At 36.1% G+C, this 18689-nt stretch overlaps 1 protein-coding gene across 18 annotated transcripts in view; it reads right to left on the bottom strand.

The window, feature by feature from the left end:
• The window catches only part of ZNF644 (zinc finger protein 644), a 101665-nt gene that overhangs the window by 27207 nt on the left and 55769 nt on the right, over positions 1–18689 (bottom strand). For 4 of the 18 annotated variants that reach the window (XM_046000113.1, XM_046000130.1, XM_046000123.1 and 1 more), the window contains one exon: positions 16784–16863. The exons of the other annotated variants lie outside the window; for them this stretch is intronic. In XM_046000113.1, coding sequence (XP_045856069.1) covers positions 16784–16863 — 80 coding nt within the window. The remainder of the gene's footprint in view (positions 1–16783; positions 16864–18689) is intronic. 18 annotated transcript variants of the gene reach the window in all.

Here is an 18689-nt window from a genome sequence, read left to right as displayed (position 1 = left end):
TAAAGAGGTTTTTTCCTATTGGTAATACCAAAAAAAAAAAAAAAAAAAAAAAAAAGGTCAATGAGCTCAAATAAATAGAAAATACATAAACAGGAAAAATAAAGCAAGAATACACTGGGCACATAATGCTTTCTTCCCAAGCAGCATGCAATGGTACCATTAAAAACTAATGATCTTTATGTAATTTTACCACCTTCCATCAAATTACATTGAACTTGTTGAATAGTTTCATTCCTGATGCCATGAATTAATTATCTTCATTATTTAGTAGGAAAATGTTACAAATAATAAGGTACTAGATCATAAACACCTAATAACACAAAGTTATCCTTACTGCCAAGTATACTAAATACTTAACATAATCTGACACATCTCAAGAAGCAGGTAACTACAAGAAGGACAAAAGGTGGGGAGCTGCAAAGGCCTAACTTTAGCAACCTGACAAAATTATACAATAATGTGAAGTAAGAGTATTCAAAAAAACAAATGGATAGTCACTAATTGAAGGCTAATTTCCTAACGAAGAGCTTTGTATTTTTAAGAGGTAAGGCAATAAATTACAGTTGCAACCAAAGGAGAATGCTAAATCATATTCAGCATGGAATGACTGCTTATTGCATTGTTTATGCTTTCATACAGTCAGAAGAAGATAAGTGATGACTGGGACACCTGGATGGCTCAGTCGGTTAAGCACCTAACTTCAGTTCAGGTCACGATCTCAGGGTCCTGGAATCGAGCCTTGTGTAGGCTCCCCAACTCAGCAGGGGGCCTGCTTCTCCCTCTGTACTCCCCCTCACTCCTGCTCATGCTCTCTCCCTCTCTTTCTCTCAAATAAATAAAAAAAACTTAGAGAAAAATGTTATGTGATAATCAGAGCTTTGTTAGGGTAAATAATGTACATATGCACTACTTCAACAATAACAATTCATGTAGGTTTTTTTTTTTAATAAAATAAGTAATAACCTCTTTATAAATTTTTCAAACGGAGCAAAGGTTTGAAAACAATTATGTAATCATAAATGTGTCACTCCAAAGGTAGTGTGTCAACTCTACCCTCTGCCAACAGATGATTAACTACATTAATTGTTATTTTACTTTGGGTCTTCTAGTATCATTTGATCAATTTGCTCTTTGTGCTTAGAGTTTTGAGATATTTTATAAACATAAACCCATTGTGTCCAATAAATGCAAAAGAAGTGTAAGTGTTAAAAGTCCTTGGAAGACCAAACATAATTATATTAGAAGTGAAAATAGAGATAATAGTAACATCTAAAGTGGTAATATAAATATTGTATATACATATGGAATGAACTGCTTAAAAGCTGAAATAATTGTGAAGGACAAAGATTTCACCATTGAGAAATTACTGTGCCTATACATCTGACAATAATCGGCAAGAGATAAGGAAATATGACAAAAGAAGTTCTTAAAAACAAAATCAGCATCAATGTTAGATGTCTCCTTGCCAATGGTTTTCAGGAAAGACTAGGAATTTGCTCAAGAACTTAAAAATAATAATGTTCAAAGTGTTGCAGATGAAACTTCTGCCCCAACCATGTATGATTCCACAGGACAAAGGTCCATTAGAATATGCACATCAAAGTTAGTGACATTACTGCAAACGCAAACAATTGGGCTTTGAAGAAATTTCCCACAAAAGTAGAAGAGATAATCTGGCATCAAAAGACTGCCTGAAACATAACAGATGTCTCCTTCTAATACTCAATAATTTTGCTCTTTCAAATTCAAAACCTCACATATTCAACTGTTTGTACATTTTTGAAAAACTTTTGTAGATTTTACAGTTAAACTCTTATTACTAAAGTTCCAGTAACTCATATAGTAATCACATATTAGTCATATTTATAAAGTACAAAGCTATTTATAGTCAGACAAGTAAACTTGAACATTATGAGGTCGAGAGAATAAATTCTGTAACTGAATTATAATTTAATTTTATTGAAAGGGGCTAAAATTGTAAAAAGAAAACTTCTGCAATTCTGTAATAATCTGTAATGACTACTTAGCCTTTTACCGTATTATGTACATTTAAACTCTAGTAGGTAAATTCAAACTTATATATAGATGGGAAAGTTTGACACTCTAAGAACTAGAAAAATGAAACACAACCAGAAGTTTTACTTTCTATAAAGTATTTTCACTAAATCTGAACTCTGATACCATTTACTCAACTTACCTTTTTTTCTTTTTCTAAAATCAGCCCCCCAAATACAATTATCTTCTAAGAAAAATATTCCAAAGTAATCAATATTCTACTAATCTTCACCTAGGATGGTAAAAAATCAAATACAAGAAATCTGCTTTACTTTAAACAAAATATGCAGCAAGATGTACCTCTCTTGCACCCATGTCTTTAAAAAAAAAAAAAAAAGAACATATTTTGGTGATGGCAAATCACAAACCGGCCATGACATTTTTCTGATTTAACAAGTTTTCCTTACTACATGTTCAATTCTGGAATTTCATGTATAAAACCAAAGACATTTATTTATTGTGAATATAAATAATAACAAAATTTCTCCAAAATGTTAAAGAAAACACGAATATTTAGAAAATGCAATTACTTATTACTAATAATCAAATGTAAATGGCTCTATTCAAACAAGCGTGATTTAAAAGAATTTCCTTCTAGTTTACTCCTACAAAGAGAGAAAGATGGCAAGGTCAAAAGTAGCAATTGTGAACCAGAAGAAACTTACAGAATCCATGATTTCCAATTTATTCAATAGCCATAACACCAAAATGTTATGAATAGTACATTATTGTTTTATAAAAAGTGACTAAAGCATATTTAAAATTGAGATTAGGGGTGCCTGGGTGGCTCAGTGGGTTAAGCCTCTGCCTTTGGTTCAGGTCATGGTCTCAGGGTCCTGGGGTTGAGCCCCGCATCAGGCTCTCTGCTTAGCAGGGAGCCTGTTTCCCCCTCTCTCTCTGCCTGTCTCTCTACCTACTTGTGATCTCTCTCTGTCAAAAAAAAAGTCCAAAAAAAAAATTGAGATTATTTCAGGGAAAATTTTAATTATTAAAATTAATCAAATGTTATTGCTGGCAATTTTTTTCCTTACTGTATTGCTATCTAACTAAGGAAGACTATATATAGGACACTTATGTATAGTGTATAGTATAATATACATAGTATAAAAAACTACTATCAGTAAAAGGCAATAAATATGTCCCCAGTGAGTAATATGGATTATACTTTTTAAGGTTCAGAGGAAATAGAAGGTTCTATAAACACCATGGATAAGAAAAGCCTCAGAAAAATGAGAGTGTTAACTAAATTTTATAGTGTACTGAGCCAGGAGAATCACTCTTTGGTGTCAGACATGCTGGAGTTTGAAAAATGGCTCCACAACTTGCACCTTGCAGCAAAGTTACTTCCACTTTTCTTTTCTTTTTCTTTTCCTTTTTTTAATATTTTATTTATTCGACAGAGAGAAATCACAACTAGGCAGAGAGGCAGGCAGAGAAAGAGGAGGAAGCAGGCTCCCTGCGGAGCAGAGAGCCTGATGCGGGGCTCAATCCCAGGATCCTGGGATCATGACCTGAGCCGAAGGCAGAGGCTTTAACGCACTGAGCCACCCAGGCGCCCCACTTCCACTTTTCTTAAATTTCAGTTGCTTCATCAATAAAGTAAATATGAAACCTACTAAGAGGACTGTGAGGATTAAATAAGACAATATAAAACATGCAGCATAGGGGCCTGGTATTTAGTAATTACTCACTAATATAGGGAATGTTAATTCCCTCTAACCCTGCCATGAACTTGTTTCATTTATGGAGAATGATGACAGTGAATTTGTACATTGCTCCTACTGATGAAGGAGGCCCTTACAAGCAGAAATTTATTCTGGGAAGAGATACCTGGTACCTCAAAACCACCGCTAAGATAAATGCGCAGAAGCTAAACCGTCAGAAGAAACACATCTTAGGGACGCCTGGGTGGCTCAGTGGGTTAAGCCGCTGCCTTCAGCTCGGGTCATGATCCCAGGGTCCTGGGATCGAGTCCCGCATGACCTCCTTGCTCGGCAGGGAGCCTGCTTCTCTCTCTGCCTGCCTGTGTGCTCTCTCTCTCTCTCCTTCTCTCTGACAAATAAATAAAATAAAAAATATTAAAAAAAAAAAAAAAAGAAACACATCTTAGGAGTTGCTGGGGCTGTAAGAATAACACTCTTGCAGGGATAAAGCAGGGCTTCAGTAATTCAATAAGCAAGAAAGAGGGGAATTACAGTGTTTGACCGAGTGCTCCAAGGAAAAAGGACATGACGTGGCCACTCAGGATTTAGGAGTTTCTGATTCCTTAGGGTCCATCAGGACATGAATTTAATTTTCGTCTCTCATAAAATGTCAACGAAATGAAAGCAGATGAGCTAGAACAGAGAGACATACCAAGGTGGTTAAAACCATAAACTAGAACAGTCACAGATGAGGACTGCTGTAAAGAATGGAGAGGGCGATCCCAAATAAAACAAACAAAAACAAGGGCACCTGGGTTGCTCAGTGGGTTAAGCCTCTGTCTTCAGCTCTGGTCATGATCTCAGGGTCCTGAGATCGAGCCCCACATTGGGCTCTCTGCCCAATCTGCTCAGTGGGGAACCTGCTTCCCCCTCTCTTTCTGTCTGCCCCTCTGCTACTTGTGATCTCTCTGTCAAATAAATAAATAAAATCTTCTAAAAAGATTAAAAACAGATTTTATACCAAAAAATATGAATCAGAAAAGCAACAGATTTTTCACTGTCAAGAGTTAAGTATTATGTCAAGGGTACAATAACATCAGAGTTTGGGGTTAAAATTATTTTGAGTATAGAATCTTATAGAGACAGAGTACATAACATTCAAGTGTAATGGCACAGGGCCTCTAAGTTCACCACTCACCTACCATCTCAGAAGTTTTTCCAAAAGATTGTGGGGGAGAGGTGTGTCTTGAAAATGGCTAAAATTATTATGTTAAGTGTATGAAATAATGTATAAACTTAAGTGTTCATCAGAATTATAAGGTTAATCACTAGAAGAACAAAAAGTAAATATATTTAAGATCCTCAAATTCTATAAACTATTGTGTTTTAAGTAAAGAAGTATAATATGCTCTGAGCAAGAGGGTGCCAAAGAACTTTGAAATAAAAAATGACTACACAGCAACAACAATAACAACAAAAGAACTCTCTGTGGGTGAGTTGAAAAGCAGAGTGAATATGGCTGATGAAATGGGGTATTCTTACAAAGACTTCTTAAAAAAAGGGAGTTAAAAAAAAACCACGAAATTCAGATCCCCAGATTATACCAAGTAGGAATTATAGGAAAAAGCAAAACAAAACAAAGCCCAGGGGACTGAAGAAGAGGACACAATAGAAAATATTTCAGAGCTCAAAAAATACATAACTCTTTAGATTAATGGGGCCCAAAGAGTGCAAGTACTGGGAAAATTTCAGAACTCTAAGAATAAAAGGTAGAATTCTACTCATTTCCAGAAAACAAGATAAAAGCGAAAACTGGACTACCTAAAAAACAATAACACACAATTCTTCATTAGCAATGTCATCAGATTTTGGGGATCGAATCCTACATCGGGCTTCCTGTTCTGGGAGGCCTGTTTTTCCCTCTCCCACTGTGTCTCTCTCTGTCAAAGGAGTACAGTCTTATAAATAAATAGCCAACATTTAAAAATAAATAAATAAAATAAAATCTGTCTGAATAAATTATCTCATCTATGTTTTCCACTCTCTCCTACTTCAGTTACCAATGTAGTAACAGTCTGGTGTAGTCTGGTGTATCCTTCTATTCCTTTTTCTTATTCATACAAACATACGACATGTTTGTTTTCTGATTTTCTTTATAGAAGTGGGATTATATAATATACATGCTACCATAAATAACCCTGTATAGATAGCTTTATAGTAGTGTTTTTATTTCAGTGATATAGATTTTTCAAAGTTCCATGTGTATTTTTGTTTACTACACATTTCCAAATCATTCCCCAAATTTCTATCAATATGTCAATCTACCTCCAATGTGTAAGAATGCCTATTTTCCCACAGTCTTAAAATTTTTTGCCAGCATCACGGTGAAAGATGTGAAAATACTTTTCAACCCAGAATTCAATAACTAGCTAAAGTACCACTCAAGCATAACAACAGAATATAGACATTTTGGACAAGTAAGGATTCCAAAAGTTTATCATCCACTCATAGAGTAATTCTCCAGCACAGAAACAAGAATACATAAAAAGAAAGACACAAGAATCAATAAACAGGGGTGCCTGGGTGGCTCAGTTAGTTAAGCATCTGCCTTCGGCTCAGGTTATGACCCAGGGTCCTGGGATCAAGCCCCACATCAGGCTCCCAGCTCTATAAAGAGCCTGCTTCTCCCCCTGCTTGTGCTCTCTCTCTGTCAAATAAATAAAATCTTTAAAAAAAAGTCAATAAACATTAGAAAGCAATTAAACCACTGAAAAAGGCAACTAAAGGTAGTAACTATTAATAATTGTTCAAAAAGATTACTATGAAAGAGAGTTATATTATATATAATACAGAAACTAAGAAGCCCAAAAGATTTCACCATGGTAGGTTAGACTAGCGGACACTGATTCAAAGAAAATCTTTAAAAAAATGTATTAAGGGGCGCCTGGGTGGCTCAGTGGATTAAGCCGCTGCCTTCGGCTCAGGTCATGATCTCAGGGTTCTGGGATCGAGCCCCGCATCGGGCTCTCTGCTCCGCAGGGAGCCTGCTTCCTCCTCTCTCTCTGCCTGCCTCTCTGCTTACTTGTGATCTCTTTCTCTGTCAAATAAATAAATAAATAAATCTTTAAAAAAAAAACAAAAAAAAATGTATTAAAATGCTAAGGGTGCCCAAATAAGATAGTGAAATAAGATATATAAATTTCAAATCTGTAGAATTAAAAATAAAAAGTAAAGAAAATTTGATTGATTAAATTAAAATAAAAAGTAACAACAGAAGACATCAAAGAGAAAATAAAAAGCAGAGAAGTCCAAACACCTCAGTCTTCTCAATAAATATTAAATGTTTATAAATTTAAAAAAAGGCATTCATACTTGTTTTATTTTGATATATGCTATACGCTGTTATAAAGGAAAGGAAGTGCTGAGGATAAAAGATGATAAAAAGATTAAGCAAATGTTAATAATAACTATCTACTATCAGAACAATCTAATATAATTTAAGGTAAAAAGCACTACACCTAAAAAAAAAAAAAAAACACTACACCTGCTAAAGATGAGTATTATATATAATAAGATATAATTCACCAAGAAGATATAGTATTCATGAGCTCCTTTGCACATAACAAAATGGCTACAAAATACATAAATAATAAATATCTACAAGTGTTAAGCAAAACTGACAGTCACAGAGGGAGGCTTTAAAATTTCTCCCCAAAAGTCAACAGATCAAGGACAATATTCCAGTTTTATCTAACTCCTCCTTCAAGATCACCCTTCTCACGCTTGAAAAAGGTTCCCAACAACTCTGCAACCTTCCCTGTCTCTGTTAGTTATAACGTTGGAGCAATCTTCTTTATTCACATTTATTCACACTTCATACCAAAACTATCAAGAAATCTTACTGCCTCCATCTTTAAATTATATCCAGAATCCAATCACTTCTCACTACTGCTACATCCAGATCCACTATAATCTCTCCCCTGTACTATTTCAATAGCTTCCTAAATTGGTGTTAGTGCATTTACCTTTACAAACGTACTGTTTATTCTTTTCTTTTTTTTTTTTTAAAGATTTTATTTATTTATTTGACAAAGAGAGAGATCACAAGTAGGCAGAGAGGCAGGCAGAGAGAGAGGAGGAAGCAGGCTCCCCACGGAGCAGAGAGCCCGATGTGGGGGCTCGATCCCAGGACCCTGAGATCATGACCCAAGCCGAAGGCAGCGGCTTAATCCACTGAGCCACCCAGGCGCCCCCGTACTGTTTATTCTTAATATCACAACCAGAGGAATCGTTTTAAAACCTAAGACAGGTAATGTTCCTCAAAAATCCTTCAATAGCTCTTGATCATATCCTCTTAGAGAAAAACATCCAACATCTTTATAATAGCCTGTAATGCCCTATGAAGAACCTATCCAGCAACATTTTGATCTCACTTCTTACTCCTCCCCCCAACTCACTTACCCAGTTCAAATCACACTGGCTTTCTTACTAGTCCTTGAACACATTCTCTCCCATATTAAGGTCTTATTACTATTGACTATTCCCCAGCTAGAACGCTCTTGCTCCCAGATACTCATTTCCCTCATGGCAAATTCCCTCATTTAATTCAAGCCTTTGATCAAACATTTTCTTTTGAATAATGCCTACCTGGACCATTTTATTAAAATGATATCCCAAATTCCCTTACCTTCTCTTGTCTGTGGGCAATCTCAAATAAACCTACACCGGCTTACCTACCCCACGCCCCCCCTTTTTTTAAGCTCAAAACGCTTATCACTTTCTAATATACTGTGTAATATTTATTATGGTTATTGTCTGTGTATCCTTCCTACAGAACTCAGGGCATAGATTTTTCTATTTGTTAACGGAATCTCTCAAAGGTCTAGAAGAATGTCACCATTCAGAACCTTGGTATTGGCCATTGCTTTGATAATGCTCTATGTAAAAACCTCTGGGTACTAAGTAAAAGGAGGTTTGGGAAATAGGTGTTTCCTTGCCACGGCAGCAAAGCAAACAATATGGAAAGGCTATATAGTCTTAGTTCACTGAAAACTCAAGGCAAGAGTCCAGTGCCCTGTCCCTTTTACTTTGCCTTCTATCCCACCACACCCACTTTCCCTTTTTTCATAGCCCCCACAATCCATTTCCCAGTTTTAGAATTAAAATTCAGAAATGAAAAGGCTGTCAACGGTTAAAAGTATGATACCTGAATTTAAAAAGTAAAGCCACATTTTTACTGACAAAGGGTTACTTTGATTTAGCTGGGAAGACGGGCTGAATGAATTAAATCTACAGTGCAAAGATTTTGAAGAAATTAGATTTACAGCACCTACACAATACATAAACACTGATAATTATTTTCACTCGTGACAAAAAATCCAAATGCCAACTTAAAGACACCAGTTTTTCAAAATTCTATTAGGAAATAACAAGGAAAAAAGTGTAAAAACTATGATCAAATATACAGATAGCACTATACAACAAGAAACCAACATTCTTATTTTAAACATAAATACGTTTTCTTACTTCAAAACGTAAGTAGAACATTTATAAAACCTGACTATATATTGTAATAACCATGGAGAAATTCCCAATAGAGACAGAAATCTTGTAGACTATATTCTCTGGCCACCATGCAACGAACTAAAAATTAAGTACAATTAAAGAGTTAATTAACACATCAATTACATCTCAATAAAACTGGGGGAAAAGAATATCTACTAAAACGAAGCAAACAAAAAGAGTTAGTGAGCTAGAAAAAGGTCAGAATAAAGAAAAAATGAAGGAAACACAAGAAGATAGAAAACCGAGAAAGGAACAGTGCCAAAGGATGATACAATAAAAAGATCCAGCATCTATTTAATGGGAGTAAAGCATATATTTAAGGAAAGAGAAAATAGGACAGACACAATCCTTGAAAAGATAATGGTCAAGAATTTTCTAAAACTTGACATAAGACAAGGAGTCATGGTTTATGGAAGCACCAGGAACTCTAAGATGAATATATAAAAAGAAAAACAGACCTAGATACATCACAGTAAAAGTGATGACAATGCAAAACAGTAAGAAAATCTTAAAAGTTTCAGCAGAAAAGGAATAGATATAAAGAGACAGTAATTTCCCCAAGGGCAGAAAAAAAGCAGCTAGTTCCTGAAGTCCAAGCACTTAATCTGATGCCATTAGCTAAATCAATTGTTCTCCTGTTGAACATAAAATATCTCACAAAATAATCACTTCAGAGAAGGTCACTGCATAACACAAAGTACTGAACATGCCTTTCTTTCACTGAGCTGACTGCAATCTTCTTTATCAATTATAAGCTGGGATACCAATTTCAGTCTACCTTCCCTACTAATTAGTTAAAATTAATTTATTAAGATGGTAAACCCAAGATGAATGAAATCAAAACAGAATATACCAAGATATGAAATGTAGCAAAAGCAGTACTCAGAAGTAAATTTATAGCTATAAATGCCTACATTAAAGAAGATAACAAAGGGTGCCTGGGTGGCTCAGCTGGTTAAGCATCTGAATCTTGATTTCAGCTCAGGTTATGATCTCGGGGTTTTGAGAGCAAGCCCCGTGCTGGGCTCCATACACAGCATGGAGCCTGTTTAAGATTCTCTCTCTCTTTCTCTCCCTCACCCCATGTCAGTGCACTCTCTCTAAAAAAAGAAAAGAGGGGTGCCTGGGTGGCTCAATGGGTTGAAGCCTCTGCCTTCGGCTCAGGTCAAGATCTCAGGGTCCTGAGATCGACCCCACCCCCTCCATGGGGCTCTCTGCTCAGCAGGGAGCCTGCTTCTTCCCCTCTCTCTCTCTGCCTGCCTCTCTGCCTACTTGTGATCTGTCAAATAAATGAATAAAACTTAAAAAAAAAAAAAAAGAGGTATCAAAACAATAACCCAATTTTACACCTCAAGGAACAAGAAAAAGAATAAACTAAACCCCAAACCAGCAGAAGGAAGGAATTAAAAAATATTAGGGGACAGATAAAATATAAAAATAGAGTAAAACAAATCAAAAAGGTCAACAAAACAAAGAAATTAAGAAAAAAAAAAGAAGATGCAAATAATTAAAATTGGAAACAAGGGAGGGACTACTACAGACCTTAGAGAAATTAAAAGGATTTTAACAGAATACCATGAACAGTAAGACACCAACAATTAGATAAGTTATATGAAAAGGACAAATTCCTAGAAACACAAATCTGACATAAGAATAAATAGAAAATCTGAACAGATCTATAAGGTAAAGAGACTGAAACAGTAATCCAAAATCTCCCCCAAAGTTAGAGTCCAGGGTCAGATTGTTTTACTAATAAATTCTACCATTTATAGAATTAACATCAATCCTTCACAAACTTCCAAAAATGGAAGAGGAAACACTTCTTAATGCATTTTATTAAGCCAGCATTACCCTAAAACCAGGGCCAGATAATGAAAGAAAACTACAGCCCTTATGAATACAAATGTAAAAATCTCAACAAAATACTACCAAACTGAATCCAACAGCACATTAAAAGATTATATACTATAACCAAATGGGACTTATTCCAGGAATGCAAAGATGGTTCAAAACAGGAAAAGCAATCCAGGTAATACATCATAGAACAAAGGAAAAAAAATACACGATCATTTCAGGAGACACAGAAAGAATACTTGATAAAATCCAACACTGTTTCATACAAAAACACTGAGTGAGCAAACTAGGAAAAGAAGAGAATTTCTCTAAATTAAAGGCATCCATGAAAAACCCAGAGCTAACATCCTCATCAATGGTTAAAAACCAAGCTTTCACTCTAAGATTAGTAACAAGACTGCCTGCTTTTCATCACTGCTATTCAACACTGCACAGGAAGTTCTAGCCACAGCAAGTATACAAGAAAAAGAAATAAAAAAGATCTGAATCGTAAAGGAATAGAATTATCTCTATTTGCAGATGACATGATCTTATGTATTTTGAAAATACTACAGACTACACAAACATACAAATTCTATATAGAGATAATATACAAATTCAGCAAAACTGCAGGTATAAGATCAAAACACAAAACTCAGTTGTTTCTCTATGCCAGCAATGAGTGATCCAAAAGAAAATTAAGAAAACAATTCCATCTACAAAAGCATCCAAATACCTAAGAATAAAAGTAAACAAGGAGGTAAAAGGCTTATACACCTAAAACAACAAAGCAGTGATGAAGAAATTAAAGAAGGTATAAATAAATGGAAAGATATCCATGATCATGGATTTGAAGATGAAATATTGTTAAGATGTCAAAACTTCCCAAAGTGATCTATAGATTTACTGTAATTCCAATGAAAATTCTAAGGAGCTTGGTTTGCGGAAATGGATAAGCTGATCCTCAAATTCATGTGGAACTGCAAAGGGCTCTGAAGAGCAAAAGCAATATTAAAAAGAAATGAAGTAGGAATACTCACTCTGATTTAAAAACGTATTAGAAAGCCATAGTAATCAGGTGTTGTGCTGGCATAATGGTAGACCTAGAGACCATTGGAAAAGATTTGAGAATCCAGAAACAAACCCAAACACCTGTGGCAAAATGATTTTAACAAAGAATATATTAACAATTGAACAAAAAAAAAAGACAACTCAATTTTAAAAATGGACAAAGGCTCAGCTTAGAACTAATGTGGAAGATGACAAAGGAGAACCTTAAGCTCCCCTGATCCCATGGATACAACCAGATAATACCCACATCAGTGTAAGTAACCCAGAAAATGACAAGAAGACCAGCAGAGCATACTGTCCACAGTTAAATGTAAAGAAGAGGATAGGAAGGGTAGAGACATGGTAGGAAGCCAAACTGACCAATGGGACTATCCAGGAGGGAGGGATGTCACAGGCACAAAGAAGGGAGATGGACAGACTCCGTATCAGGCAAAGATGAATCCCCGTTAACATGTGGCTTTGAAAACCAGGGGACTGGAACTTTAAAAATCATCAGGCAAGGTGAGAAGAAACTCTGCCCTTCAAGAGACGGCACTACAAACAGGCCTGATGAGATACAACATAGAATCAACAGTCTGAAAAATGCCAGGGAATATACAGGAGGGAGATTGGTTTACTAATCTCAGAGCACATGCTGGAGGGTGCAGGATCTTTGGAAGACTTTTCCAACAACAAAAGAGCTAGCAATGCCACTTCCCTCCCATGCGTTCCAGCCTAGATACAGGGATACCTGTGGGAACCAATGCAGCACAAACGCTCTCTACCTAGCTTTCTAACAGGGTTCCCATGCCCCACACTCTTCTGCAGACTTGATCCCTCCATCCTGGGCAGCTACAAGTCCCCTCTTGCAGAAGACTGGCAGAGACTTTGCTGGTACTCTGTACCCTGTCACCATGCTCTCCTGCAGGTCCAGAGGAGTCCTTCCAAAGCAGTGTGCAAGCAGCCCTGCCAGGGACAAGCACAACTCCAAAATGACTCATACCCCAGGGAGCGGGAAAGATAACCACACACGTCAGTCCAACTGTGGCTTTAACACCTCTGATCTGACTGCAGGCCCTGCCCATCAACAAAAGCTTCTCAGGGGCAACAATGAGAAAGTATCCTGCAGATCAGTGCTAGCACGGCTCTGGCAAACACCTGGTCAGAAACAGTTCAAGCCCAAGGAGGCCCAGACTTGCCCACTAACACCACAGGGACCAAATGTCATCCACTGCAAATGGCAAAGAACCATTGCAGATGACTGGGCTGATGGCAAATGTAGTTCATCCACAACAGTAGGACAAAGCCAACACAAGTTGGACAAGACAACAAGTAGGACAAGACACTCCTGAAATGGCTGGTTCTGGTGAACTGGGGACATTGCACTGCAGGGCACTACAGGGCCTCTTCTTCATAACGCCACTACATTTAAGAGCAGGAGAAACAGATTATTTTCCTAATACAGAGAAAGAGACAGAAGGTTACCCAAAATGAGGAGAAAGAGGACTATGTTCCAAATGAAGGAATAGGGTAAAATCACAACAAGAGAGCTAAATGAAATGGAGATAAGTAATATATGTGATAGAGAATTTAAAGTAATTGTCATAAAGATACTCACTGGACTTAAAAAATGGGTGGAGGGCCTCAGTGAGACCCTCAACAAAGAGAGAAAACATAAAACCAATCAGAGATGAAGAACTCAAAAACACAGTATAGGGAGTAAGTAGTAGACTAAAAGAAGCAGAAGAATGGATCAGCAATACGAAGGACAGAGTAATGTAATGCAATCAAGCTGAAAAGGAGAGAAAAATAATAATAAATTAAAACTTAAAAACTTCCCCAAATCTGGGGAAGGAAAAGGAAATCCAGATCCAGGAGGCACAGAGAGCCTCCAATAAAATCAACCCAAGGAGGTTCACACTAAGGGAATTAAAATGACAAAAAGTGATCAAGAGAATTTAAAAAACAGCAAGAGAAAGGAAAACGGTTACATACAAGGGAAACCACATAAGGCTATCAGTGGACTTTTCAGCAGAAACTTTGCAGTCCAGAAGGGAGTGCTGTATCTCAAATAAATAAAATCTTTTCTAAAAAATTAAGAAAAAGAAAATGAAAACCACAATAAAATACCATTTCACACCCATTAGAATAGTTTTAATTTAAAAAAAAGGAAAATATGAAAAATAACAAGTGTTGATGAGAATATGGAGAAATGAGATTCTAGTCCATTGCTGGTGAGAATGTAAAATGGTGCATCTGCTACGGAAGACTAGTTTGGTGTTTCCTAAAAACGTGTAACAGAAAATTACCATTCGACCCGGCTATTCAACTCCTAGATGTATATACAGGACAAATGAAAGCTTATATACACACACAGAAAATGGTACATGAATATTTACAGCATCATTATTCATAATAGCCAAAAAAAGAAACAAACTACATGCTACAACTTGGATGAACCTTGAAAACATTATGTTAAGTGAGAGAAGTCAGACATGAAGGTCACATTATTAACATTCAGAATAGGCAAATTCAAAGAGACAGAAAGTATATCAGGTGATAGTGGAAGGAGGAAATAGGAAATAATTATATAGCTGTTAGGGTGTCAAAACAGTTTTGAAACAAGAGAGCTGATAGTTCCATAATATTATGAATATACTAAATAACAATGACCTGTACATTTAAAATGTACGTTTAATTGTATACTTCATGAATTTCACCTCAATCAAAAAAAAATGACAGTATTAAAATGTTCCCATGTTCTGACAATATCCAATTTGCAGCAAACTTCTGCTGCCTTAGATTCTCTCTAAAATAACTCAACCAAAATCCAAATCCTTAATAGGTTTTTTCTAATACCATCCTAAGAAAACACCTAAAGGTTTCCTATAAATACATGAAGAATCCCTCACTGTAAGAAGTATTAAAAAAAAAAAAAAAAAACCTGTAAGTGTTCTCACTGGTCTTTTTGGCTGGAAGGCATTGACAAGACTAACAACTAGTCTCTCAATGGAAATAACAGAAGCTAGGGCACCTGGGTGGCTCAGTTGGCTAAGCATATGCTGTCAGTAAGGTCATGATCCCAGGGTCCAGGATAGAGCCCCAGGAGGGAGTCTGCTTCTCTCTCTCCACACTGCCCATATTCGTCTCTGTCTCGCTCTCTCAAATAAATAAAACCTTAAAAAAAAACCAAACAAACAAAAAAAAAAAAACCAGAAGCCAGAACATAAAGGGATAATATATTTAGAAGAAAACTATGGCCTACCCAGAATTTTAACCAGTAAAAATGAAGGTGAAATACAGAACATGATGAGACCTCAAATATGGACAATTTTTCAGCATATACTCTTCAAAAAAAGGGGAAGTGATCACAGATGGAGAATTGGATATGCAGGAAAGAGTAAAAAGTGATAAGAATGGTAACTATATGGGGTGCCTAGGTGCCTCAGTCAATGAAGCATCCAACTCTTGATTTTGGCTCAGGTCGTGATCTCAGGGTCCTGGGATCAAGGTCCATATTGGGCTTCCCGCTCGATGGGGAGTCTGCTTCTCTCCCTCTCTGCCCCACCCTACACTCATACTCTCTAAAATAAATAAATCTTTTTTAAAAAGATAACTATGTGGGTAAACCTAAAATAATGAGATAAAACAGTGATGATGTCTTATGGGGCTTAAAATACACACAGAGTTAAAAATACATGAGCATTGCCAAAAATAAAAATTGAGTGAAGGGGAAAGAATTGATGGAATTAAAGTGTTTTAATTGTCTGGAAAATATAAAATAACTTAACTAGACTCTTACAGGTCAAAGATATATATTGTAATCTCTGGGGCAGCAGTTCCCAAAAGTGCAATCTGCAGACCTCTGGGGGATCCCTAAGACCTTATTAGGGGATCTTTAAAATCACAACTATTTTCATAATAACACAAAGACCTGATTTGCTTTTTCACTCCCATTCTCTCAAAACTACAATGGTGTTGTTCACAGTCTATTTGACTCATGATATTCCAACAGATTAAAGCAGAAGTAGGTGTAAGAATGCAGCTGTTTTGTACTAAGCTAGATACTGAAAGAGATTTGCAAAAATGTACAAGAATGTTACTCTTACCACTAAGAGTAGGAGGTTTTTTTTGTTTTGGAAAGTATATTGTTCACAAAGTTAACGTTATTTATGTTAACATTTAATGGGAAACTTTTCCCATGAACAATTAAATTATCTGACCCAAAATGTCATCTATGCCAAGGATGAGAAACACTGATATAACCAAATAAACAAAGTTCTTTTTAAGAATTTAAATGGGTCTTGAGAATACAGAATTTGAGATTCCTTATCTAAATACATAAAAAGATAATATTACATTCATGGATTGGAAGACAATACCATAAAGATGTCAACTCTATCTCAAATTAATGAATAAATTCAATTTTTGTAAAACTGATAATGTGACTATAAAAATTTACATGGAAGTGCAAAGAATCAAGAGGAACACAGTAGAAAGATTTGCCTTATTGAATATAAAGACTTGCTATAATGCCATGTAAATTAAAACACCATGGTTTTGGTGTAAGGGTAGACAAAGTAAACTAATGGGGGGGAAAAAAAAACAGCCCAAAAGCAGACCTGTGCATACGTCACCTGATTTATGCAAAGGTGATCCCACTGAGCAGTGGGGAAACAACCTTTTCAGTAAATGGTGCTTCATACAATACATATCCCTAAGGAAATAAAGAAAAAAGAAAAAGAAAAAATGACCTCTACACTATACATTAATACAGCTGACCCTTGAACAACATGGGTTTGAACTACTCAGGTCCTCTTACACATGGATTTTTCTCAGTAAAACAGTACAGTACTATAAATGTATTTTTCTTATGATTTTTTAAAAGATTTTATTTATTTGACAGAGAGAGACACAGCGAGAGAGGTAACACAAGCAAGGGGAGTGGGAGAGGAAGAAGCAGGCCTCCCACGGAGCAGGGAGCCCAATGTGGGGCTCGATCCCAGGACCAAGGCAGATGCTTAATAAATGAGCCATCCAGGTGCCCCTTATGATCTTATTAACATTTTCTCTCTAGCTTACTTTATTGTAAGAATACAATATATAATAAATATAACATACAAAATATGTGTTAATTGATTATTCAGGTTATCAGTAAGGCTTCCAATTAACAGTAGGCTATTAGTAGCTAAGTTTTTTGGGAGTCAAAAGTTATATATTGATTTTCGACAATGGATGGGTCAGTGCCCCAACCCCCATGTTGTTCAAGGGTCAAGTGTATACACAATCACTTCTAGGTAGAAAGTAAATCTAAACAAATAATATACAAAAGTCAGTTCTAGGAAGAAAGTAAAAAGCAGAATAATAAAGTTTCTAGGACAGTGTCTTACAACCTCAGCACTAGTGACACTCTGGGCTAGGTAACTGTTTTGTGCATTATAGGATGTTTAACATTCTGTGCACTGTAGGATGTTTAGCAAGCATCCCTAGCCAACTCACTAGAAGACAGGAGTACTCCACTCACGTAGCTGTGAAAACTAAAAATGTCTCTGAACATTACCAAATTTTCTGCACAGGGATGGAAAGTGTGGGGTGAGTGAAGGGAGAATTGCCTCTAGTTAAGAACCATTATTCTAGAAGACAATATAAAAGATATTATATTCCTCTCTTTGGAGCAGGGAAAGACTTCTTAAACAGGACACAAAAAGCACTGACTATAAAGGAAAATAATGATAAACTGAACTACATTAAAATTATGACCTTCCTTTCATCAAAAATAATAATAGTTGGGGCGCATGGGTGGCTCAGTTGGTTAAGCAAGCCACCCAGGCACCCCAACTATTATTATTTTTGATAATAATAGTTGGGGCCTTCGGTTCAGGTCATGATCCCGGAATCCCGGATCGAGTCCCGCATTGGGCTCCCAGCTCCATGAGGAGTCTGCTTCTCCCTCTGATCTTCTCCCCTGTCATTCTCTCTCTCACTCTCTATCAAATAAATAAATAAAATCTTAAAAAAAAAAAAACTTAAAAAATAATAGTAGTGTAAAAAAATCAAGCCATTTTTTTAACAAATGTAACTCAACAAAGGTCTTTTATCTAGCACATATAAAAACGCCTAAAAACAAAATGACATAAGCACCAAAAGGGAAAAAGGGGCTCATATCCATAAAGTACATAACGCCTATAAATAAGGACTACAGAAAATTCAATAATAATAATTAATAAAAGGGGGGGAGACTTCTTTGCAAAAGAGGATATTATAAACAACCAGAATATTTATGAAAAAGTAGAATCTTATTTTGAATCAGGGAAATACATCTTCCAGAAGGGCTACAATTAAAGAGGCTATTAATACCAAACGCTGGTAAAAATACAGAGTAACATGAACCCTTATATTCTATTGACGGGATAGGTACAACCATACTGAAAACAATTCTTGCATTATCTTCTAAATTTGAACCCAAATACACCAACCACCCAGCTATTCCACTCTTGGTATCTAATCAACATAAATATTGTGCATGTGCCCCCACACGTACAC

Source organism: Meles meles, chromosome 1 (assembly GCF_922984935.1).
Source record: "Meles meles chromosome 1, mMelMel3.1 paternal haplotype, whole genome shotgun sequence".
Classification (NCBI taxonomy): Eukaryota; Metazoa; Chordata; class Mammalia; order Carnivora; family Mustelidae; genus Meles; species Meles meles.
Note: the sequence above shows the minus strand (reverse complement) of the source record. Positions and strands in the feature narration are given on the sequence as shown.